The 27,425-nt window shown below is 25.3% G+C and overlaps 3 protein-coding genes and 1 long non-coding RNA gene across 8 annotated transcripts in view; 2 read left to right on the forward strand and 2 right to left on the reverse strand.

Annotated features, from left to right (window-relative positions):
• Positions 1-11,306, reverse strand: part of LOC100864083 (COMM domain-containing protein 4) — a 14,539-nt gene extending 3,233 nt beyond the window's left edge. The window contains exons 1-2 of one of the 2 annotated variants that reach the window (XM_086902997.1): positions 11,182-11,285; positions 8,984-9,103 (exon numbers count right to left, since the gene is read on the reverse strand). The gene's annotated coding sequence lies outside the window, so the exon portion shown is untranslated. Of the gene's footprint in view, positions 1-8,983; positions 9,104-11,181 lie in introns of both variants that reach the window. The other variant, XM_012488756.3, reaches the window with a different exon arrangement.
• LOC105735956 (uncharacterized) lies at positions 4,808-11,141 on the forward strand. Of its 2 annotated transcripts, none has more exons than XM_012488757.3 (6): positions 4,808-4,955; positions 9,009-9,242; positions 9,474-9,523; positions 9,610-9,961; positions 10,280-10,475; positions 10,591-11,141. In XM_012488757.3, exons 1-6 carry the CDS (start codon positions 4,931-4,933, stop codon positions 10,676-10,678), a joined length of 945 nt encoding a protein of 314 aa, XP_012344211.3. In that variant the 5' UTR covers positions 4,808-4,930; the 3' UTR covers positions 10,679-11,141. The 2 variants fall into 2 exon arrangements, with proteins under 2 accessions (XP_012344211.3, XP_086759120.1); XM_086902994.1 differs by having other exon boundaries at positions 10,280-10,488; positions 10,591-10,703.
• Positions 11,289-25,093, forward strand: LOC147658343 (uncharacterized). Of its 2 annotated transcripts, none has more exons than XR_015290669.1 (3): positions 11,289-11,418; positions 23,705-24,272; positions 24,346-25,093. It is a non-coding gene; the product is annotated as an uncharacterized LOC147658343 (long non-coding RNA). The 2 variants fall into 2 exon arrangements; XR_015290668.1 differs by lacking the exon at positions 11,289-11,418 and adding an exon at positions 18,498-18,700.
• The window catches only part of Tk (tachykinin), a 27,508-nt gene continuing 12,281 nt past the window's right edge, over positions 12,199-27,425 (reverse strand). Inside the window, exons 2-7 of one of the 2 annotated variants that reach the window (XR_015290666.1) lie at positions 15,235-15,421; positions 14,882-15,070; positions 14,270-14,530; positions 13,799-14,018; positions 13,473-13,730; positions 12,199-13,371 (exon numbers count right to left, since the gene is read on the reverse strand). Coding sequence is in view for 1 of the 2 variants with exons in the window: in XM_012488759.3 (XP_012344213.2) it covers positions 13,567-13,730; positions 13,799-14,018; positions 14,270-14,530; positions 14,882-15,070; positions 15,235-15,420 (1,020 nt within the window). In the remaining variant the exon portion in view is untranslated. Of the gene's footprint in view, positions 13,731-13,798; positions 14,019-14,269; positions 14,531-14,881; positions 15,071-15,234; positions 15,422-27,425 lie in introns of both variants that reach the window. The other variant, XM_012488759.3, reaches the window with a different exon arrangement.

The raw sequence follows: 27,425 nt of genomic DNA on the forward strand, positions 1-27,425 counted from the left end.
TTATTATATCTAAATCAATAATATTAATAAAAAGATATTTAGTTGTTAAAATAAAATTTTTTTTCGAATGTTATTGTTATAAACTGAATTAAAATAATTAATATTTATTTATTAATATTTATATAATTAATATTTTTTTATTTTGATTTATATTTCAAGTTTAGAATTTTATTATTAGAAAATTACTCAGATTAAAAATTCAATTATATCGAAAACATTGGTTATTTATTATAAGAATTAAAGATTTGCACGCAATCAATGATATTCGCAATGATAGACGCAATCAACATCGATAAGTATTGACAATAAATATTATTGTGCAGTGTATAGTGTGCAGTTTCGAGAAGATTGAAATAAATTATAAAATATCATTATAAAATTATTAATATTATTTTTGTATGCTTATGATTGTATGCTTTTTATTCTCAATGGATTCATATTTTAATTTAGATTTCTTGGAATTTTAATCAAGAGATTATAAAGTGCCATAATTATTAAAATGCATATAATTATTAATTCGATATCCACCAAAAATTCTTGATAGTATATTTGTAAAAAATAGCTAGATAGTATATTTGTAAAAATTTTTGCCGCACATTTCGACTTTGATTTAATTAATCGTTTTTAAGTGAAAGTTATATATTACATATATATGACAAGTATATAAAAGTTCCATTGAAAAAGGGATAGAAATTAATTTCTAATATTTTTTAAAAAACAAAAAGTTATTTTAACTAAAGTGTTTTTTGTATTACAAAAAATATTGTATTCGGCGTAAATGATAACCGTCAAACACTATTGATGAGGATTGAAACATCTTCCTTCCACTATTTTTCTTTGAAATCCTATATTTTTTCGTCCTACACCTCAATTTCGTAGGTGTAAAACACAAGAAAAATTTTAATTTGCAATACGACATAAGTGATAAAAAGCATAAATAGAAAAATTTTAAATTAAAAAAATTCGTTAAAATTGACATTCTTTTTTTTTTTTCTATAAATTCTTCATATATATATATATGACTGTTAATATATTTATAGAAAATTTTTAGAAGATCAATTCTTTTTCGCAGGCCAAAAACGAACAAGCACAAAATATATATAAGTTGATGTACAAAAATGTTAGTTGAGGCTTATCTATTAAAAATAATTAAAGTATTAGAAATGCAATGAAATAAAACAATGATAAAGCTGAACTTTACAATTAGTCAAACAAGATAACTCTATTTTTATCTCTTTTTCCATTTTGCTTCATTTAATAATAAGGTAAATTTTAATTGCTTATAATTTGATAAATAAACCTCAACTGATAATTTTATATAGCAATTTTTGTGTTTTTTGGCCTTTAGAATATTTAGACTTTCCAAAGATATCTTACGAATATGTATTAATCGTTCTCTCTCTCTCCCCCCCCTCGCTCCTCTCTTCTCTCTCCCTCCCTTTCTAATATATATTATATGTAATTGTGTATGATTTATTAATTAATTATTATTAATATAAATTTATTGAATATACATATATACTGTATATTTTCTAAACATAAAAGGATTATATATTAAACTAATTTTTAGAATATTGACGAATCAAAGATGAAGAATATTTCCATAAATAATCTTACACAAAACTTTACTGCATCATAAAAATTAAATATTCTAAACAATTAAATAAAGTTAAACGTTGCGCAGACTTATTGCAACTTTTCATTTCTTTTCTTGTTTCTTCATAAATTTAGTGTTATTTCTTTTTTTTTATTTCAATAAGCAAACAAATTTCAAAGTTTGTCCGACTCATTATTATACCGATTGAGATGAAAAAGAAAAAAAAAAGGAGATGAAGGGAAAAAAAAAAATCTTTGCATGTATAGAAAACTGTATCCTCCCAAGAGAATACAGTTTCACTTTTTAATTTACTTTTTTTTTTATCTCGCAATGATATAAAAAATAATTTTTGTTTCCTCCATGTTTAAGCTTTTTAGGCGAATATAACTGAAGAATATCGGTATGTATTTTGGAAAATGGTATATAATATTAATGAAAACATGAAAGATCTATTTCGAGGTATCATATACATATTTTAAAAGTTTTCGTTTCAAGAAATAATCTACTTATTCAAACAGACAACGTTGACACAGTTATCAGATAATTGTTTAAAATGTTCATATTACTTTAAATTCAACAATTAAAAGATTCTAGATTAAGATTATAGATTTGTTATAAATTAAGATGCGCTTATATGGCACTTGAAAGAGACAATTTGCAACGAAACATTAAATTAAAAGTATGTAATGATGTATATGTCAAGGAAATTATCGTAGCCAAATAAATTGGAAAATAGAAAAACTATTTTACATAAAGAAATTAAGATGAAATCAATAATGATTACGCGGAGAATTATTCGTATTGCAATCGCATAAAAATCGATTCTTTTTATTTCAAAATCATCAAGAGATCAAAATATTAAAAAATATTGTTAATATTTTATATAATATTGTAAATAAATATTGTTAGTGACTCGAAGAATAGCGAATAATTTCAAATTGGCAAAAAAAATGATGAAAAACAAGTAAAGGTAGAAAAATAATTTTAAAAGGACTTAAAAAAATATTAGAAAATATATTGTCTTTTAAGTGTTTTAAATTTATTATCGATTATTTTCAAGATATTGATGAAATTATGACATCTCCGAGAAAATTATCAAAGAAGTTTTACTTACGTACACCTACGTACAAAAAAATGTTAAATGTTCTGAAGAAACATAACGATCGAATAAATCTACTGGCAGAACTTAATAGCACAACCTTCTTCGTTTAATTATCGTTTTAAGCAAATTATTTTCCTTTAGATAATACTATTTCTATTACGAAAAGTAACGTCCAATATCACAATTTTACACGTTTATCTAATTCTTCTACACTTTATGACGATGCAAATCATTTTGTTTATGTTGAAATATAATATTTATGCTTTTTTGAATTATTATTGCTAATGTTGAAAAATCTTGCAGTTTTCGAATAAATTTATTAAAAATAAAACTTTGATAAACCTGTTTTTCTTCAATTACCAATTCTTGAGCTTCATCGATGGACAATGATGGACACCAATTTAATTAATAAGATTAGAATTAAAAAATTGATTGATTTGTTATTTTCGTCATTTTCACACTTATCTATTCAGCATCAAATTTGAGCCATTTACATATCATTCTGGACAAGAATTTATGACATAATTTTTGAGAGTACAAAGTAACGCATTTTTAACCGATACGCGCATATGCTACCTCTTATCCCTTCTCACTTATTCACTTTGTCATTGTATTCTTAAAATGTCATGGTATTTTAAATAAAACGAAAGAGAACAGTTTAACAGTGTTCCATCTTTCCATCGAATCGAATATTTAATCGATCTTATCGAAAAGAGATAAATTTTTTATATTTTCACAAATTAAACAATATCGATCTTTCCTTATTTTATCGAATATAGCACATTCGTTGCAATAATAATATAATTAAAAAAATTGCACTTTATTTAGTTATTAATTTAAAATAAAACTGTCTTTGTCTCCTATCAACTTATAAGTGATTTTTATAAGTGATTTTCAAATATTGAGGTTCCAATTTTAAAATATTCAATATTCAATATTCTTATACATTTTTATAACATATTATAAAGATTGTTCAAATTTGTCAAAATTGATGATTGGAAATGATTTTTGTGTTTGTAATGGATATATATCAAGTTATTATGTAAATATTATATAAATTCAAATTTCATCTTTTATCAGAATCGATGATTCTTCGATATGGATAGGTATATAGTTTTTAATAGATAAATCTAGATAAATCGATTACATTAAAAATTTTACGAATCTATTTAAAAAAATGAAGTTAACTTTGAAATCTCTTGATGACAGAAATTGTTTGCATAATACGATATCCTCCTTTTTGTTAATCACAATTTTTGTTAATATTTTTTAATAATTTTAATCTGTTGAAACGAAACATTCAGCAAATAAATATATTAATTCTAAATTAATATTAACATTAACGATATATTATTAAAAATAAACATTGTACATAAAATGAAAGATTAAATATTTTTTTAAAATTCTCATATATTCAATGCTGCAATGATATAATAAAAGAATTGAAATTATAGCATAGAAATATCGCATTAAAATTCTAAATTAAAAGTTCAACATTTGAAAGCTCACTTATATAATTCTATCAATAAAAAAAATCAAAAAAAGTTTCTTTCTTTAATTAATAATTAAACAATTTTTATCAATTAACTAAAAAATTATAATTTTTTTTTTCTAATTATATTATTACTAACAAACAAGCAATATATATAAATACCTTCATATTCTCTTTATTATTTCAAGTAACAAAAGATTATGAAGATTTTACTATATTATAAATCAAAAAACAATCCAAATTGTTTGTGATAATTATTATTTTAAAACACTTTCAATATTTACGTGGTATAGATAATTGGAAATAAGTTATTTGCAAGAAAAATTAGTTGAAATTTATTGATACATTGATATATAAATAACGTAATATAGATATATAAATCTTTTTTTACTTTAAAAATATACAATCATTCATATAATTGAAAATAGAAGTAAAAATATTGAGAAAGTAAGGAAATGCAGAGTTAGGAACGAGAGTGAGAATGATAGTTAAAAATCGGGGGTTGCTCTTTCGAAGCAATCGGAGAGTGCGCTGCTGAACCCCACGTGGTGGGTATAAGAAGAGCGGTGCGTATCGTTACCAGTCATTGTACATCTTATTTTTCCGGAGTTTAGTAAGTGTCGCGCGTATCATATATTTACATAAAACAGAGGAAACGGTAGTGTCTCGATTTTTCGAATTTCATCATTGTTTTTTTCAGTGAAAAATTAGTTTTTGCATCGGGATCTCGGTCAAAACAATGAAATACAGTATCTATATAAAAGGTAAACAAAGTTAATCAATAGATATTTTGTGAATTCATTGATCGTTTTCAACAATGTTATAATATATAAGTTTTAAAAATTATAAGATTAAATAAATAAAAAAACGCATAATATACTTAATTAAACGATAAGTGATGGAAAGATATTTTTATTTGAATAAACTTTATTAAAAAATTTTGAAAGATTAGTGCTTAAAACATCGAAAATGATAATGAAACAATTTTTGTAAAAATTTATTATTACTTTTGTATATATTTATATATTTTGTTGTATATTATGTGCTTGTAATTAAAAATACTATGTATTATTTATGTTATATTAATATAATATGAATAGAAAAATATTTAGATTATAGTTTTGTGAAATAAAATTAATAACAATTGTATCACGTACAAATAGAATAAATACTTCTATGTAAATTTTATTTGAAACTGTGTAATGGATAAGAATTAAATTAAATTGAAGAGAAAATATTTTAACAATAATTCAAATATTGATGTGTCTCGTACAAAGATTTGCTGAGAAAAAATTCGAACTTAAAAATAAATATTTTGAGAGAAAAAATCTTTTTCAATAAGATATCAAACATAAATATGGTTTGTGAAAAAAAAGTACTTCGATGAGAGGTTTGAAAGCGTTCGTTAACTTGCAATTTTAACATGCATGCTGACGAAAATGCATTTTTACTTCCGCCTCTTGGTATATATATATATGTACATACGATGCATCATTCGACTATGTGTATGTATACTATATAATATTTTTATTAAATATTTCTTCCATCTTTTATGGTTTAAATATAACATATATAAAGTTTTATTTATAATTATTTTTATAATTATTTAAAAATATAATCGAAATAATACAAAAAGAAATTTTATATATAATTATATTCTGTATTAAAATTTATTTTATAGGATATAGCCAAGTGAAATATTAGAAATTGTTTTAGAAATTCTAAAATCTAATGAAAATTCGTGTTTTCTGTAAATGTTAATCAGTTGATATAGAAAGGCTAATCTGTTAATAAATCCAATAAATTTTTTTGAGATTTGAATGTTATCGATATTTTTTTTAAGTAGGACTATATATTTTTTTTCATAATTATATAAACGAATTTAATAAGCCAAAATGAACTTATGTGTCATGACCTTCATGTGATTTTGAATATAAAAATTCATAAAAAATTTTTACGTGATATAAATAATGAAATACCTGCTATGATAAAAAGATTAATGAAGAGAAGATTTATTTTTAATAAGTGCTCAAAATATTGTCTTTCAATTTCAATTCATTTCCATAAATCAGGCCTGGTCAATTTCTTCCCCCCCATTCGGTTAACTAATACCTCTCTATTTTTCCTCGAGGAGTTGCATGACTCCCACTCTAATTAAGTCCGATTCTCCCACTATGAACAAATTAATCATTATACATGCATATTCGGTGGAACAAAATATATGAAATATATTTAATATGTGAACGATGAAACGATTGAAGAAATATTGTGTAGGTGAAGTTTTTTTTTTTCTTTAAAGAGATATGGAAAACCCAATTCTTCTACTTTCTGAAGAAGGCACGAATCATCAATAAATCTATCATAAATGATTAATGAATAATTTTTTATCTTTCTTTTTAAATATTATAATTTCATTTAATATTAATAAATACATACACGCATATTCTCTTATATTTCTATGTTATGAAATAAATCTTGTCATAAATTAAAATAATTTAAATAATCGCTTTTAAGAAAGAAAATAGACGAAATTTATAATTTGGTTAATAGTTTCCGTAAATTTCTCCAATAAAAGATTTCGATTATTTTTTTCTTTTTGTTTGTTTTGAGAAATAACTCAATTAAAATTTCATTTTGAAAAAAATGATTATTTTTAAGGTATCTTTTTCTTGAGACAATTTTACATAATTTTATCTCATCGCATATTAAAATCATTTTAATTTTTTTCTATTCTAACATTTTACAAAAATAATGGTATCATTATATATATTTTATTAATATTTTATACAAAAATAAATTTCTCACAATTACTAAATTCGAATGAATCGCAATGAATTTTTAGAATTAATTGTAATAAATCAAAACAAAAAATGTATTCATATGTATAATTTATCTCAATAACGTGTATTAGACGAAAGATTATAAAAGATAAATTTATTAATATATTGATTAATATTCAAATTGGAAAATTCGAAATTAGTTTTTCCTATATGAGAAGTAGAAGATGATTTTCTATATAAGATCCTTCAAAATTTTGACATATGTTGAATTTATTAAGACAGCATTTTCATATTAAAATAAATTTTTCTTTACATTAATTTTGACACATAATTGAACATAATTTTATTATTTATATTATATATCCAATTTTTTTTAATTTTTTGTATTTAAACCTATGTGAAGCGTTATTATTTCTAATAAAAAGTTTTTGGTCAGACACAATATAAAATTTTTTAAAAATATTGTATTTTTTGAGATATAATATGCTATACCTAACTGGTATATAAGTATGAAATTTATAAGAATATTAAATTGACTTAATAATAATAATACAAATTAGATACAAAAGAAATAATTTAAACTTTTATTTATTATAAAGAATACAATGAAAAATATATTTATAATTTCTTAATGATTTCATATAATTTTAATTTTTATAATTATATATATTATTAATATTATTAACTGTATGTTCAGCTATTATTATATTTTTTGATTGTTATAATCTTTGAATTAAATAATATTTCCCTTCGACATTTTTCTCTATCTAAAAATAAAAAAATAAGAGAGATAAGATGGTCAAGTTAGATAGAACAACATATATAATCTATTTACAAGTATACAATAATACGATTTTAAGAGGAAACAATTAGCAGATTATTCTTAGCCAAGAAAATTGCAGCATATTTATATAAATTGTACTCCTGCATAAAAGATTTACATTCTCATATTACACATGTAATATAATACTTAGTATTTATGTTACTTTTCTATATGTTACTTTTTATTCTTTTTTCGCTTTTCTTTTCTTTCGAATTCTTATGAAAAACAACTTAATTTTCCAATAAAATTTCATAGAAATATGTTTCATAGTCAATATATACTGTAATTTTAAAAAAGAAATCAATCAATCAATAAAAACAATCATTTGATGAATTCAATATACAAATAATATTAACAAAAAGTAAAATATTATTAGTATTTCAATAAATATATCTATTTATTACGTGAAAACAATATTTTATAACTTATTTTTTAACATAGCTATGCATATTTGTAATAATCAAATCCAAATTAAAATGCATATGGATATAGTTATATTATTATCATTAAGCAAGATCATTAATAGCAAAATAGAGTTAAAAAAAAATTTTATTACACAATTTTTATTATATTTATTTTTATTATACAATTACTTATATACAAATACAATTTTTTTTAGTTTAATTAAAAAAAATGAAATTTGAGTATGAAATATATTCAATTGAATTTAATCATGCCCAATTTTTATTTGATACATGAATCTTTTTAAATTTATTGTATATTCTTATGTATATGTTATATATATACATAGATATTATTTTTAATTACATAAAAAAATTATCTAATTCAAATCATGAAGTTGTCTATGGATCTCATGATTAAAATTAGGTATTGGATTATATAATATGAAATATTTTATAAAAAATTGATATTGTTATTCTATTTTTTTTTCTACCAAAATATTTTCATAATTACGAAGTTGTTGAATAATGTTGGAAAAAATATTAGATGTGAAACTTTGTAAATATGTGCATGCATACATTGATATATAATATATATATAATATATATATAATATATATATATATATATATATATATATATATATATATATATACATTTATGTATTTATACATATAACAAATTATTATAAACGTAAAATAAATTCAATATATATATTTAATATATATTTAATATATTTAATAATATATATAATATATTTAATGTACATAAATTATTTAAACACTTACTTTTCAATTCTAATTTATTTTACAGATATGTGGCTGCTTCTTTCTATGGTTTCTTTTTTGATATGTGCGATTGTTGCCAATACAAATAATGACGATTCTACTATAGCAGATGTAATGGGACTGGGGAATGAAAATAACGATATAACAACTGAGATTCATACCGGAAGACTTTCGAAAGATACATGGAAAACATGGAAAAAAGAATCGTTCAAAGAAAGAAGAAATGGAAAAGAAATTAATCCAAATATTTTTTTAACAGGTGAAATATAATTCCTATTTTATTATAATTTCGATCCTTTAAAAAATTTATTTTTTTATTTTTTTTTCTTTCTATTTTTCCACTTCTTTTTTTTTTATATTATTTTTTTATATTATAATATAAATAATATAAAAAAATATATATTAATTTTGTTAATTTATAATATTTATCAGAATTCATAATAATATGATACATGTAAATTTAGATGAATAAATGTAAAAATTTTTTCAGAAAATGGAGAAATTATAGAAACGTGGTTTGATTTACCTACAGAAGATAAAGTAAGTTACCAAATAGAGTTAAAGTATATTTATCTGTTTTAAATTTTTATTAAATTTCTACAACAACAATTTTTTCCTATCCAAAGAGATTTAAAAAAGTTTTACAAGAAAAAAATCCTTGGTTTTATTATTGGGAAAGCAAAAGATTGAACTATAAACCGAACGTCTCTAATCGTAGACGCGGAGTATTTGATAGATGGGGTGGAAAACGAGGAAAAAGATGTGCTCAATTAGATATTGATTCACAAACTAAACGAACAAAAATTATGAACGATGTATCTCTGAATGAATTTAAAGAAACAGCAAATACGAAAAAATTCCACTGGATACCTTTTAACAGTTGGGGTGGAAAAAGAACAGAAAAATCGAACAATCGAGAATCATTTTTAATATTCTCGAGGAATCCTAATAATTTACGCAACTTGGATGTTATTAAAGGTAAAAAAACAAGCTACGTTAGTTTATTCAAATAATTTATTCTAAATAATATTATTTTATGCTAAATATCTGTTTTAAACGATTATACAGTATTGAAATCCAAAATTTCATTGTAATCATTATGATTCAATTTTATACAATATTTAAAATATCACATTATGCAAATCAAGTCGAATCAAGTTGAATCAAAATGAAATCTTATTATGTATCGGTTATTCTTATTAAAAATTCAAATAATAAATATAAAATAAATTTTTCAATTAAAGAAATTAATTACAGACTTTGTAATTTAAATATATTAATATTTAATTTTTAAAGATGGATTTATTTTGGAAAGAAATAGTGGAAAAATTGATGAAGAAAATCTTGCGGTTCAAATGAAAAATTTGTTATCTACTGTGTATAAGAATTCAATCGGGAAACGCGATCCTTTTCTTTATTCGATACCTTTGCGTCTATCTAATAGAATAAGCGAAGGAAAATACACGATAGAAGATGAAATTACCAAGAATTGGTAAGAAGAATTGGTTTGTAATTTAGATTTTCTAATCTCTATAAATTATTTATTCTTTTATTTTTAATTCATTTTTTTTAATTCTTATCAAATATAACTTCATTTGTCATTGTAGGCCATTATCAACGCCTGAGAAAAAAGCCGAACAACGTAAAAAAACAAAATTCAATCCTTGGGGTGGAAAAAGAAATTTTGAAATATAAGAATATTTTTGGAAATAGATACTTCACAGTGCCTGCATATTCTTTAAAGAATGACAAGAATTTTTTTCTTTTGAATGAATATAAATAATTGGAAACTCATTATTTTATATAATCGGACAAATCTAAAACGATAAAATTTTTTTAAATAATTCGTTTTTTTGTATTTTATACAAATTTTATTTAGAATATGTTCACTTAATCTATCATAAAAGAGATTGAGATTACAGATTTTTAAAAAATTTCTTTATTATTTAAAACAAACAATTTCTGAATGCAAAGTATGTGAAGTGAGATATATGTGTAAAATATATAAATATAAATATGTATAAAAATAAATAAATACATGGTTAATCAAAATTTCTTTACGAATTGAATATGTATTTATTTTTTCTATCATTGTCTTCTGTATAATTTAAAACTAATATGTATAAATAATATATAAAATATTTTTGTTAAAAATATATTTATCTTTGTTTTATTTATCATATGTTAACATAACTTACCCACAGTGAAAATTTATGTTTACAAATGACATCCACGTATCGAGGTTAGAAATGTTTTACTTTCGACATTGCGCATAAGAGGACAGCGCAAGCTAGCCAACTGTAGGAAAACGTAATGTGTAGGCACAATTTTATGTTCTATCATGTTTGTGATTGTTAATTAATTTTAAATTGAACAAAATTCTTTACGTCTTAAATCGATGATTTGGATAATTTAAAATATTAATATTATTAAAGGTAATAGTTAAGTAATTTTGTTAATAGTATATTAATATAATAAATATTTTAATATTTTTTATTGTAATTTCATAACCTAAAATATGTTTGAAATTAACTCGTTTAAAATTAATTTTTTGACATATATTATTGAATGACAATTTATTTTTATAAAAATTTTGTTTTATTCTTATTTTCGGTTTAATTTTTGGTTTAATTTATAATATAAAAGAAATAATAAGAGAGAATTAAAATGTAAAAAAGAAAATGGAAAAGAAAATATAAAAAAATAAAACATTAAAAACATAGTATATAATATATAATATAAAAATTCTTAAGAGTATCTCTATCATATAGTATTATAAAAAAGAAACATTTTTCAATACTTGTAGTTTGTCACATTATCACATATATTTCTGTTTATCTTTCTACATTAAAAACTAAACTTATTTAATTAATTTTAAATTGAACATCTATTTCTATTTTATTTTTCCATTCACATATATTTTTATTATTTACTTTTCTACGTTAAGAAATAAACTTATTATTTAATTTCTTAAGTGAAAATAAAGAAATAAAAGTGAATATTTAATAAAAAAAGTTGATGAGAATGGAAAGAATATTTTTAAATAATAATATATAATTTTGTATATAATATATAATAAATATATATTTAATTAATATAATCCATATGAAATGTTCGATGAATTAAGATTTTCCAATATGGAATTCTTTACTACTCTATTTTAAAGAATGAATGGATAAAATTATTAATTATAAATTATTAATACAATTTGTTGCTTTTATTTATATACATTTATTTTTATATATAGATACATAGATATAATTTGATGAAAAGTAAATAATATATGTATCTTTTTCATCACTTTTTGATATGTTAATAAATACTTAAAATTTGAATAATTATTATAGCAATTATAATATTGAACGCTTTAAAATAAACAGATAAGTTAAAGAACTTTTATATACATTTATTCTTTTTCTTAAATTGCCAGAGACTCGTTTCACATTTACAAATTACAAACATAGATAAGTCTTTGTCAGAGATAAATACTAAAACCGACATATTATATATTTTCTAAACTATTTGTAAATAAATATAATGAATAATGTGTATAACGAATATTGAGAAATATGTAAAAAAATATTAATAGCATAAAGTGGAATGTATAAAAATATTGTATTGTATAATCACAACTTTGTAAAATATATTTAATTATATGTTCTTTTGTTTTTGAAGCATTAATGTATTAACATTCTACTTTATTTGTTTTTATTGCGATCTATTATATGATTTATAAACAAAAATAATCATTTATGAAATTCCCTTTTTTATTCGAAATTGTACTCGACATACTCGTTGTAAATGGCTAAATCATGATGCTAAATAAGATATATATATATATATATATATATATATATATATATATATACATATCATTTATTTAATATTAAAAAAAAATATAATAATATAATTGTTTATTTATTTTTATATTTATGTTTGTATATTTACATAAAAGAATATGTCTATATGTTTTAAATAATTTATAAATTGACATAGTACTTTCATGAATGGAAAGAAAGAAGGAAATGAAATATTGTATAAAGAAAGAAATGTTATACAACAGCAATGATGAAAATAAGTTAATAAAAAAAGGTTTATCTTATATTTTTTTTAACACATATTAAATAGAGATATGTTATATGTTCGTGGTTGACAAATATTCTGTTAAAAATAAAATATTTCGGGAAAATATATAAAATATCTCTCATAATGTTCGCAATTCGCAATAATAATAAGGAACTCGCTGATAGGGATCACTTTTTCTATTCTTATATCTACCAAGCAGCATAAGGTTTAATACACGTTTAAACAAGAAAACTACGCAATAATTATTATTGTTGTGTTGCCATTGTTGTCATCAATGGTATCACCTCTAATTATATAGGTATCTGAAATAAAGAAATGTCGACAGAAAGACCATCTCTAAATATTATTTTGAATTTGTTTTGAGGATAAAGAAATAGAGATTTATTAACCAAATTAATAATACCTAATAACATTCACGAATCTTCATTCATACTCCTTTCGATGTTTTTTTTTTTTATTTTTTTTTATTTTTTTTATTTTTTTGTTATTAAAATGAATTAGAAGACAGTTTGCAATGTCGACGATTTCTTGCCTCTCACTCCTACAAATTTCCCTCGAAATTCCCATCGTGGATTCTTTTTACCTCGGACTCCAAGATATCTGAAGGGTGATCGTTTCTCAACTTCATATATAGGAATATTATCTCCTCGATTCCTTATATCTGTTTGAAATATCACAGTTCATATTTTATTTAAACACATTTCACAATAACAAGATTTATATAAGTACCTTGATAACCAAAAATCGTTCCCACAGTGCTTGAATTTGATCCGTAAATCCCCGTCGCATCCCTTTTACCTCTCATCCCATGGAAACCCATACGAGCTCGTTTAAAGGATTCGCTACCGCTTTCTATATCTTGGAAATCCGTACTCCTTTTCTCGTAATCAAACGGATTAACCGCATAATCTAAGTAATCGTCGAACGTGTCTTTCTTATGTTGCAATCCCTGCAAAATTTTCCTAAATCTTTTGAAATTCGTTCGATATAAACACGATTATATGAACGGAATACACACACGCACGCAGCATCTACTCGTTTATCTTATATAATATTTAGTAGAAGATAACTAATAAATGAAATAAAATAAAATAAAATAAGAATAGAATGAAACAAAATTTGAATAAATACATTCGTCATTCGTTTAGATAGGAAGCGGAAAGAATGGTATTTTATCCTTTTGTGAAATAATTTACTCACGTGAAAATCCATAATGCCTCGTTTCTCAAGTTCCTCCAACGCATCAAGAATAATTTTTTTACCCCTCGTTCCATAAAATCCCATCGGAGCTCTTTTCTCCCACTCTCCCAGCAATCCGTCCTTCTTATCGGGAATATTTTGATATCCATCCATTGACAATACTCTCTTTCCATAATCTTCCGGATAATCAATCAGGTACACGTCTTTGCTTCTTGAATCCTGGAATCTCGTAGCAGCCTTCTTTTTAATTTCATCTAAAATCTGCACGTTATAAAAAAACTTATACATATAAGGTGGATTCGTAAAATTCATTATAATATGAAGAAAGAATAACAAATATTTCTATTCATTTACTCGGTTGAGTGTTTCATTATTATATTCAATTTAGAGGAAAGTAAAACTTTGCGAAGATTTGTGATGTAACTTTTTTAAAAAAAATTCTTCTCACTTTACAGTTTTAAAAATTTTTGTTTTCAAATTTCTTTCTTTCGTTTGCGAAAAATTATTGAAAATTGTTACGAAGATAGAAAAAGAACGTTCATTTTTACTTTATGCGAAAATCCTCTCGTTTCTTGATTGATCTCGAAATTCAAAGTTTACCGTTTGCCTTACCTCTTCAAGAGATTTTTTGCCTCTCATTCCTTGAAATCCCATCGGAGCACGTTTGTAATATTCATCGTCGAACGAGGCCTTCTTCCCTCTCATGCCTTGAAAACCCATCGGTGCACGCTTGTTAATGTCCCCAGGAAAAAGTTCATTTTTGACGTCATTGATTATCGAGTTTTTCTTTCCACGCACACCCTGCAGATATGCACGCAAGATACACTAGATTGCGAGCAATGTCGAATAATCGAAGTGGCAAGTAGCAAGTATTCGTAGTGGAACAAGAATTAAATAATTCTCGGGGAAGTAATATTTAAGAAGTATTTACGACATTTTATTTATTATAATTTTCGATGCTCTACCTGAAAACCCATGAGTGCACGTTTGAAGATTCCAAAGTTTTCAGAGTTCAAAGAAGCAGAATTCTTTTTCCCTTGAAATCCCATAGCGGCGCGTTTCTCGAATGAAACATTTTTGTCAGACAGTGATTCTTCAGCAATTACGAACGTGATTAATACCATTAACAAAAAAGTCGAACGGATGATCATTCTGTAAAAGATCAATTTGTTGTATTAGTTTATTATTTTTAACTTTTAAGTTTTATTCAAATTATTGATTATATATTTCTTCGTACGTTCTGATAATTTTTATACAACGTGTCAATTACTGTTCTTAATGATTACAAATCACTTTATATTCCAAATATAAGAAAGCGAAAAATCTCATAGTTATCGATATATTTATTCCTTGTAAATTGTCTTATGTGTCAGGGATGAATATAATTCATTCAAAATTCGCATAATTTCGTTCATAATTGATTCACAGTTAAATTATAACAAAATATCTGTGGGAAATATGATTTGAATTTTTATACTTTGTCGTAATCAATTAGACTTACGTTTTCTTTTTTTTTTTGTTAAACTTTATTTGTAAGAAACAAAAGTAATTAATCATTTCTCACGTAAAAAATGCATTTAAAAAAGTACATTTGATTATATCTTTTTAAACTGATGTTTTATGAATAATAAATGAAAAAGAAAATCACGCAATTCCTTTCTTGTCGTAATTTTTATGTGGATTATTATCCAACTTCTTAAATTATTATACCATCTTTAATGCATATTCTGATATATTATTTTTCAATAATTTTTAATACATATTTAATATGTAAAACAATTTATTTATAATTGTATTTAAACCATCTGTTAATATTTTTGTGACACTTTCAAAGAAGCCAAACAAATGAAAAAATTATTTATTTTATTTACAATATATTTGCGTCAAATAAAGACATCTCATTTTATCTTTGTCTCGTTTCTTAACGAAAACTTCAATTGCTTAATAAGTCTAAAATAAGCCTTAACTAAGAATCAATATATATATATGAATATTAATATATTCGTCACGTTCGAAAAGACGATTTTAAACACCAAAATAAATACAAAATTCTTGGTTAAAGCTTCATTGACTTATAAGCGATCGAAATTTGTGTTGAAGCGAGACGAAAATATATAATGAAACACCGTTAGAGTGTCGGCAGTGTCGCACTCTGTTTCTGCACAAATAGTTAAAAAGTATAATGAGAATAAATAAATAAGTGTATATAATTATTATCCGAATAAAAAGTCAACATTAATTTTGCTAAAAGCGCCTGTGTATTTTTAGTAGTTATAAAGATGAAAAATCTAAAAACAGGTCACCGGCTCTTGTTTCATTGAAAGCAGTCGTTGGAAGAGATTCGAAAGTATTCGAATTTAATCAAATAATATAAGAAATGCTTTTTGATATTATAAATACTTGCCAGATAATTGCTAGGAAAATATGAAAAAGAATTATTAAGGAAGGTAATAAAAATGGAGAATTTACTTTCGATAAATTTATACAGGATAACCTGTCAAACGTAACAAGTATAAATAAATAAAAACTATAAATACGTTTCCATAATCTTTTTTTTTTTTTCGAGAATATAATAATAATAAACGCCTAATGCGTTCTAATTGAAATTAGAACACCGGTGTGCATTATATGCGGATAGAAACGCGAATGAATTGACCATCTTCGTTGGAGAATTGTCGGATATCCACAGATATCGCTTTGTAAGTTTAAACGATGCGGTAAACCGTGTCGGGTCGTATAGCTTGATTAAAACGCCTCTCGACATTGTACCGCCTCGTAGCACCTCATTGCCTTCGTGCTTTTTTCCGTCATCGCCCCCTTCGTGTTTCAAATTTATGGTTTCATTTTGTTTAACTTTGCGAGATCACAACCGGCCTTTGCCCATTTCTCTACACTTAAACCTGATAATCTTTTAAAAAAAAAAAAGAAGAAGAGAATTCACGAAACATCTTTAAAAAAAAAAAAAAGTAGCGTATTTTTTAATTATACATAAATATCGTTAAATATTACTCTGGATAAGCTCTGAAATATCATTTGAAATATTATTTTTTAAAAATTTATTTTCAGTTCAATTTCTTCTGAATCCAAATTCATCCGATATTTGTTATTTCAAATATTACCAAATCTTGAAGATTCTTCGAAGCAATATTGTCTGCGAGTGAATCGAATTTGAACAATCGAAATAAATTGATATAACAATGCCAAGTGATTCACTCTGTATACAAGAATAAAAAGAAATTTTGTTTTAAATCTTGAGATAGTTAAGCTTCGAAGGGTGATGGAATTGTACAGTTGCCTGGTAAAAATTTGAATCGATGTTATATTCAACTTTCCCTTAATATAAACTTGTGTCGTTTGGTGTCCAAAGTTTCGAGCGAATTCAGGCGGAAAATTTGAAATTGATCGGCGAAAGATTCGTGTTAACGAACACAACTATTACCGAGTGTCGAGGCCAGCTTGCCGGATGACGCAAAGTAAACGGAGCGAGGATTTACCGACTCGATAAAGAGGAGGAGAGAGAGAAAAGGATAGATTGGCGGGGATTCGAGTAGCGGAAAGACAAGGGAGCAACGTGTCGTATAGATTGCAAGACCCTAAGCCAGCTTTTCTTCACGGATCGGTCACTTTTGTGCAATCGTTGGAAACTAGCCTTCTTTGTATTCCGTACATTATCTTAAAATCGATGATCCGCGATATATATATATATATATAACAAACACTTTTCTTTGTAACGCAATCAAACGTCCGCCCGACACTTGATGAAACTGTTATCACGAGCGAAAATAAAAACGTGAAGCGCTTCTTGAACCAAAAATATTGTATTCTCATCGCGTCGCTTGATTTTGTCGAAATTAAGTAAAAAAAGTGGTTCGTTTAATTTTGGTAATAATTCAAATAATTTGAAAAATAATTTCTTTTCAAGTAGTTTGGAGAGTGAATCGATATAAAATATTGTCAAAGTGACAACACGATTTAATAACAAATTTTTAATTGGAATTCAAAGGGTGGCTGAATACCCGGCTAGTTCAGGTGAAATTTAATTTCTTAGGTTCGCGTGTAGGGGAAAAAAAAAAAAAAATTGCAAAGTTCTTGATTAAAAAAAACTATGAGTTCGTTTGAAAATTCGCAGATACATCTACTTCATTGAAAGATTTGATTTCACTTTTTTCCCCCAGCGAAGTTGAAACAAAAATAGCTGTGTTATAACGAGTAATGTTGCAATTTACAGCTGCGCATCGGGGTTGAATGAGGACGGAACGCGATCGGATGAAATCGGAGAGGTGGGCGGATTTGTTGCGTTGTGTATAATGGATAAAAGAAAAGGGTGGGAGAAGATAAGAAAACAGGTGAAAAAAATCCATCTGAAACGGACACGAATCGTTGCCTCTTTCGTTCTTCGATAATCAATCTCTTGCAGTGCAGGACAAAAGTGTAAGTTTATCGATTGGAACTTTTTTTAAAATTGGATTTTTTTTTTGACAAATTAGAAGGACGTGTATGAAAAAATTACAACTGGTCAAAGGAAAATAGTAATCAGATCATTTTTTACAATCTTTTTGAGCTTGTGATAAAAATTTTGAAACATATTTATGTTAGTTATATGCTATTAAAAATTTTATATAAAATCATGCTGATGCAGAAATAATAAGTGTTAGATATCAAAAAGTGTAAATATTTTTAGATTTATTACCAGTCTTGAAAAATTACTATATTTTCATATCATTTTTAATTGTTCAACATAGCTGATTTCGATGAAATTTTCAACATATAAATCTGCAAAATGTATTTTTTAAATTTTCATTACAAGTTCAAATAAAAAGGTAGTAAAAAAGAGTTTTATTTCCTCCAATTGCAACTTCTTCAAAATTTCTTCCAACTTCTTAGAAAAATTCAAAAATTATTTGGTTATTTAAATTTTAAACAAATTATCTCGTTTTTAAACTTTTGCCCACTGCTATGCTCTTCGTGATACCATTGATACCAATGAGAAAATCAAGGATGACTTTTACTTCTAACTCTGACTCTAACTCTATCTTTACTTACAATTCAAACACGAGCTTTGTCTTTAAGATTAACTTCAAGTTCATACACATATTCTCGTTGCCGTATAAGAGCTGAGTGAAACTCTCAAAATGATTTGAATGTTATCAAATATTGATCCATGAAGTTGAATAGAAAAAGGAAAGAAAGAAATTGTTGGAAACACGTTTATTTATTTTCTTACCCTGTTTATCCTAAAAATATTATTACACGTATGCATAGGGAATGCTAGATAATACCTCTATTCTTACTTTAACATATATAAACATTTAATACAAAATAAATGCGATAAGTAAATAGTTATCATACGATTCCATTTAAACATTCCATTCCACTCGTGTATCACATTTGGAAGGTTTATAATGTGCAACTTTTCTAAAGTTGTTACCGCATATACATTCGATATTATTATCTCCTCGCAACGAGCGTATCAACAATTTGTTTTAATGCGAAACTTGCTAATTGGATGTCGAAAAATCCAGGTAAAAGGGAAAACAAATGTTAATTTCCAATAACACCTTTCAAATTATCAGATAATCAGATTCCTGTAAAACAAAACGAAGCTGTTGTTAATCAAAAATCATTTCTTATTTTTATTCCGAATTACGTCGAATAATCGAGAGATACAAATGGGTGTTAAAGGTAAATATTGTGGCCAGCAATTGTCTTCATTTTGATAACCTAATTTCGGTAAAAATCAGCGAATGCAAAATAACGCATCTGCATATTTCATAAAGGATTGCGTGTGATCGCGTGTATTCGTTTCGAAGGTGGTTTGTTCAATTTGTGCGTTTCTCTGAGCGTTTGCTTCTTAAAAATTTTCCGTTAAAACGAGGGAGCTCTGCCTGAGAAACCGATACCAATCAGACGAGAAACGGAAAGAGAGAAAAAGAGGGATAAAGCTCCCCGCTCCCCTCTTTAAAGTTACAGTGGAACTGGAAAAAAAAGAGAGAAAGGACGGATTGTGATAACGGAATGAAAATTATGGGGGCGATTATTACGGAAAGGTAGTTGCGTAAGAAATTACAAAGGGAGAAAATAGCGTGTATGCATAGCAATAAAAAAGTGCTTTAATCCTGTGTTTTGTACTTGCGATTATTTCGAAATTACGATTTATTACGATTAAACGAATTGCTGTATCCAATAAAAAAAACCACAAAAGGTAATAATCGTGGCAATTTCGATCGGATATGTTTCAATGAATCTTAGAATATCTTCCTTTAAACAGCTTATCCTCTCGAAAGTATCGTCAATGAAGAGATTTCTTGAATGAACGTCTGGCATGTTTCATTGTAAAATGCTGTATGACATGCAGAGAATGATGCAGAAAAATGTGTCTTTTCTTTTTTTTTTTTTTTTTTTTTAAATATATTTCATCACAATTCAAACGAACGTTTTCTCTTGTGTTGCTTATAACTCATTTGTACAGTCGAGCAATTCACGTGAATCGTTTAATTTTTTCGTTGAGACATTGTGAAATTCTTAACTCTTTTTTTTTTCTTTTCTTTTCGTTATTTTTCTAACCTAAAGACAGATTAATCATCGATAATACGATATTCGACTAAATTCTCAAGGGTTTGTTGCAATATATATATAACCAAACATTTGTTTGGTCGAAATAACGAATGTCAAATAAAATGTTTGCCTACGTTATGAATGTAAATAACGGACTCCGAGAGAAAGAAAACTGAAGAAATTTGTAAAAACTGGTGTGAAGTTAAACTCTAACGCAGTAAAAGAATTTGTGCTGTCGAGTGTTAAAATTAGAGAATAAGACACTGGAAACTTTCGAATCACGAAAAATTAAAAAGAAATTTTTTCTTATTTTTTCTAATTCGAAACTCTCGAAATTTTAAAGGTAAAGAATAATTTGTGTAAATATTATTGACGATATTTATTATATATATTATTAATAATAATTGATTTCGTATTTACATCCATTTTAATTGATAAGATTTCAATATCAATCCATTACAATAGTTTATATAAAGAAAAAGTAAAATAAAACAAAAATTTAATTTGTATACAAGTAATAATTGTTATTATTATTGATTGATTTTTTAAGAATTTCAGAGATACAGTTTGTTAAAATTTTCTTGACAAAACGAATATTTTTTAGAGAGAAAAAAAAGGGGGGGAAACAAATATTTTGGATTTCGAGATTTCATTTTAAAAATTTAAAAATCAGATTCCAATTCAATATTTATTTAATATTCGCTACAACTCTCTCTAATAAAATTTTCTAAATAAGTATTTATACATTTTGTATATCATTTCTTATGCGAATAATATTTTTTAAAAATGAATTTTAATCGTTATCTTTGTTTAAAAGAAGAAAGAAAAAAAATTATGTAAAACGGAATTATCTAAAACATCTTGTTGATGTCCTTTTAATGTCTAAATATATTGTATTATAAATAAATAAATTATAATTAAAAAGTCAAATGATATAAAATGTATATACATACATATAATCAGATGTCTATCTTAATAAAAGTTAACATTAATTGCCAAAAATATTTTTATCAATTCTTTTGATTAATGAGATAAAAAATTGAAAAGCTTTTATTCTGGTAAATGCAGTGATTCTAATAATAAATCATGGTGACAAAACAATTATACATGCATGAATATATATATATATATATTACTTTTTACAAATTACACACAGATTAAACAAATATTTGTCAAAATATTATTTATATCAATTAATACTATCTTTTTGATATTAAAAATTTAAAATCCTTTCAAATTATTCTGACAAATTCAATGATTTTAATATTAAGTCATGAGTGTAATTATAGGCATGAATAGATATTAATTACATTAAACATTATATTCACATTAAACAAATATTTGTGAAAATTAATAATTAAAAAAAGATAGTAAATTTAAAACCCAAATTCAAATTATTCTGATAAATTTAATAATTTTAATTTTATGCTTTGAGATGGTCAAGAAGATTATTAAAAAAAAAAAAAAAAAAAAAAAAGAATACTAATTAAGAATAGAGAATATTTTCTTTTTAACAGAGAATGAATAGTTGTAAATATTGTGGAGGTGGTAGCAGGTTTTTTAAGAAAAGAAAACGAGATATTCTTATTAAAACCATTTCAAAGAAAGTTTCGATATCGAAGATGAGAAAAACGATTAAAGCGGAAACGTTGACGTAAAGAAATTTGTAAGATTGGAATATGAAACAGAAATTTTCAGTGAGAAGGAGGGAGGATTAAACGAATCTAAGTTGCGGGAAGAGTTCTGAGAAGTTTTCAATTATATTTTTAGAATTATTATATTTTTAAAATATAAGAGAAATAATTGATAAATATTTTCAACGAGCGTACACGTTCAATGATCAAAGTTTCACTTAAAAGAATGATCTGAAACTCGAGTAATAATTAGAATAATCATTTTAAAGAGCGAGAACTTTTTAACGAATCGTAAATTAATAATTGTATATTTATAAAGAGGAAAAGAATTTTTTATGGATCATTGATATTTGGACAAAAAAAAAAAAAATTGCGAAGAAATGTGTAAAAATAGAGAAAATATAGTAATTATTATATAAAATGCATATTTATCTAGAAAAATTTTACCATGGATTTTTAAATTTTTGTGATTTTAATTTATATATAAACTAAAATCATTCTGATCAAATAAAATTACTCGTTTTATTATTTTTATATTTATAATTGTTAAAATTTTTATTCATATGAAATAACACATTTTGATATTTAGTTTTCTGATATTTTTAATATTAAATATTTTAAATAATTTTCAATTGTTGCATTGCATTGATCAATTTGTTTTTTTTAAACCGTATTTCTTAAATTATGTTATTTACAAGTATAATATTATAATAATTGTATGTGCATATATTAAAATTTTAATGTAATCTTTGCGATACGCATACAATCACAGCGCATTAATAATAAATACATTCGTGACTAATCAGTGCAGCACTCGAATTATATATAATATTTTTTTCTCTAATAAAATAGTACAACAAGAAAATTATTTGAAATCGAAACGTAATTCGTTTAATTTGTTTCGATATTCCTTTTTTTTTCTTATCATACAAATAACCATTTCTTTTATGTATAATATTTTCAATGAAAAACAATTTTAGAACATCCGTTTTACCTTTTTTCAGGTAATTTTGATTTCAGAAAAATATTAAAATTCGAAGGAAATAAAAAAACATTTTATTTCTAATAAAAGTTGACGTATTGAAAATCGGTTAGAAAAATCGGCTCGAGAGAAAAACATTAATAAAACTTAATGAAACTTTAATCTTAAACTTTTTTCGTTGTTATTGACGAAATGTAAAGTTTGAAATATAAAGATGTCGATTATATAAATATGAATAATAAATCATTTTTATTATTTTATCAGGAAACGATATCGATATTGCGTATCCAAAATAATCGTTAAAGAGTCGAAAAATCTTCGCCTTATGTAAAAGAAGGATGAACCAGGATGAACGAAGAAACTGTGAATTGACTCGCGAGAAACAATGTAAAATAAATATGACGCGATCTATGAATAGAAGAAGAAGAAGAAGAAGGAAGAGACGAAGAAAGAAAAAAAGATGAAGAAAAAGGCAAGGAGGTGGAAAGAAAACGAGGAAGAAGAAGAGGAGGAGGAGGAAGAAGAAAAAGTACCATGCAAACAGATAAACACTCGACGAGGTAGAAAATGGCTCGGTCGGTTTTGCGAAGGCGGAGCAGAAAAAAAAAAAGGAGAAACGATGCAAGTGGTATATACATTGGCTTTGTTCTAAAAACGTCGATACCTTTGGTTGTTCCGAGGTATAACCAATGGTCGTGTAAAACAACCAAGGACGATCTTGATTCGGAGAAGAATGGCCGCGTTGCCGGCCGAGATGTTTCTAACTTTTCAATCGCAACACTGGAAACGAGAAGAACGAGGCATATCACTCGTGCAAAGAATCGAAGATCTGGTAAGAATTCAGATTTTGTGGATATCGAATTGTGATATCACTTGATAAATTTTTTTTTCCTTATTTTCTTTAGATAAATGGATACTTTCGTATAAAATAAAAGCAAACGAAGACGATAATAAGGAAACTTGGAATGACAATAAAATGATGAACCATTGCTCCAATGATTGCTCTCACTTGTTGAACAGTCGATGATCTAAAAATGAACTTATACTTTTTTTGAACGATGAGTATATTTATTCGATTTCTCAAAATGCATCAGTTAATTGGAGTAATTAAAGTACTCTATAAATAATTATTAGCCTTTATCGAGCCTCCGTAATTACGAGAAAACCCAACGGCACAATAGTTCCACACATGCCTCCACACATGCCTTTTTTTCTTTCTCTTTCTGTCCCTAAACCTTGGCATAATTTATTACTCTATTTTCCTAGTTTTCCTGTTTAGCCATTTCTCCAAATTTGTCTAACCAATCTCTTAGTCTCTTTCTCCCTTTCAAATTAATACGCTCGAGTATCCATCCCCGAGTATCCATCTCGAAATCAGAACTTTTTGTTAACATTCAAACTGCAATAGACTTTTGTGGGACAAACATCTATCTTTTAATACGCGTTTTGCTTCTCAACTTCCCCTCGAATTTTATTACAAAAAGGCTCGATTAATTGTTAATCTCGAGTTAGAGATCAAGGGATCGTTCACCAAATTTTTCGTGTTGCAATACTCTTTATTATCGTTATACTTAATTAAATTCTTTATATACTTATCCAAGCTTGCATTTCCAAATACACTCTTTGAAATAAATCGTTATGCTGGTTATCCAATCGATTCACGATTTTGTGGTGCGAAACAGGCGATTGAACAGGTGTGCAGGATCATGGGCAACCTGTTGCTATTCAAAGTTAAATATATCTTGAAATTTTCTTGATTTTGTAATAAAAAAAAATTTTTTTCGCGTCTGAAAGCAAATCAGGGGCCATTTTTCTTTTTCTCCGAGAAAATTAGCCGAAATAAAATAATTAATCATCGTATCTAAAAATATAATTACAAGTTCAACGTTCTATGATTGAACCAAGAGAAATTAATATTCGAAATATAAGAAACTTATACTAACGAAGCCTGAATGTGGGAAATAAAGATATTTTGAACGATTATAAGCGAATACGCGGTCCGTTAAAATTGTCGAAAGAACGCAATATAAACGAGCTATTGGCGTGTAATATTTCGAGAAAAAAAATTTGTGCACAGAACAAACATAAAGATAGAGAAATTTCTCATTTCTTCGTCCCTTATATTAATATCTTAAACCTATATTAATATCGTCTATATTATTTTATATTAGTAATATTACAATTACAATAATGAGCATTGCTTATATCATCGCACAATCTATCTTTTGCCCGTGAGACTTTTTTCAATGGTTGCATCGAAGTCGAAAATATGGAAGGGCAACGTTGTTACTGTTGATGTTGGCAGAAGCACAACTTTCTACCCCTTGGGCTTCGGCGAGGGAAGTAAGCAAGCTAATCGAATAAACGACAGATTGCATGGTAAATTGCAAAATCATCGCGTAAGACGAGTTAGCGCCTCGGTGTTTGTTCAATTATGTTTCTTCCAGTGTTAAATAACCAGGTATTCGATTACTTATTTTAACGCCCTCTCGTTCAAGGCTCTAATAATTATCAGAGTAATTACTCGATCGCTCATTTCTTTCCTTTCGCGGAATAATCTTTCGTTTTAAGAGGTAAGAAAAGATTGGAAGAATTCATTGAAATAACGAGTCTAATTAAATAAGGATCAAATATCTCAGAAACCGAATAATTGATCTGGATAAAACTTATAACATGCTTGTAATAATACTTAGTATTTATAAAATTGTTATAACGAAGATTGTGTAAAAGTTGAATCGTACATGAGCATAATAAAAGCATTGATGATGTTAAATATGCTCACGTTGTATATTGTTTGCTTATTGCAAACAATAAATTGCAATAGAAATTAAATATTGCGATAGCAATGAAAAGATACACGATAAATATGAGTCCAATCGAGGAGCTTTTCAGATTATGGATATTTCTCGAGATATTGTAATATCCTTTTTCCCCGAGTATTGTAATTTTATAATTCATGAACTTTGCTGTATATGCTTCCAATATTTTACACAATTCGCTGAGATAGAGAAAAATTAAATGGAAGAGGAGCTTATTCTCTCTCGAGAAATATCCTTTTTTCGATTTAATATTTTTCAAATTACAAAAAAGATGATGTTAGAGAAAAGAATAAAAGAAATTTTAATTCGAGTTTTATCACGAATCTTATCTCAAATAATTCATTGATTCTCTCTCTCTCTCTCTGACTTTGAATTAGAAAAGAAAAGAATTAATATTTGTTTACACATTTCGATTAACAAATCAATAAATATCGTGCTTTTAACTACACCCACATGCGCATGCAATTTAAAACCTTTTAAAGAATAACCGCGGGTAAGATAACACGTGAGCATAAGTCTGCCGCAATTTCATCTAAAAACTTTATCTTGTTTCTGAAACTTTCAATAAAAGTGTCGATAACTATTCTCGAGAGAAACGGCGACGCGAATGGCTTTTGTATTATCGAAGATTCTTCGATTTATTACCGATTCCTTTTCACAAAAGTTTAATTTATATCCATTTTTTCCCCCCCTTTTGTTTTAATTACAATTTATTCGCTTTTTCGAATTGAAAGAAAACGCTTTTCCTGATAAAATTTTTTTTTTTTTTTGTATTTAACACACATCTCGATTCTTTCAACGTGTTAATAAAGTAAAAAGAGATTCAAATAGAAGACATAGAAAATATTCAAACAGATTAATCATTTTTCTTTCTTGTTCGTTCTTTATAAGAATTTTAATTTTCTTCAAAATTTTAATCTCAAATTTTGTTTTAAATATCGTTATACATATTTTTGAAATTGCCAATTAATGATTATTAATAAAATTGTAGGATAATTTAAAAATGTTTTCCCTTTTTTCTAAATTTTTTTTTTTCACTTGGAAAAAAATTTATTAAGTTACAACGCTATTTTATTGATTAACATGCAACAGAAATATATTTTCAATTTTAGACATAGATGATAAAAATAGTTTGCACATAGATTATTGATATTTCGTAAACTTAT

Source organism: Apis florea, unplaced genomic scaffold, assembly GCF_048593485.1.
Source record: "Apis florea isolate Af1SG1 unplaced genomic scaffold, ASM4859348v1 contig_2274_pilon, whole genome shotgun sequence".
NCBI classification, from domain to species: domain Eukaryota; kingdom Metazoa; phylum Arthropoda; class Insecta; order Hymenoptera; family Apidae; genus Apis; species Apis florea.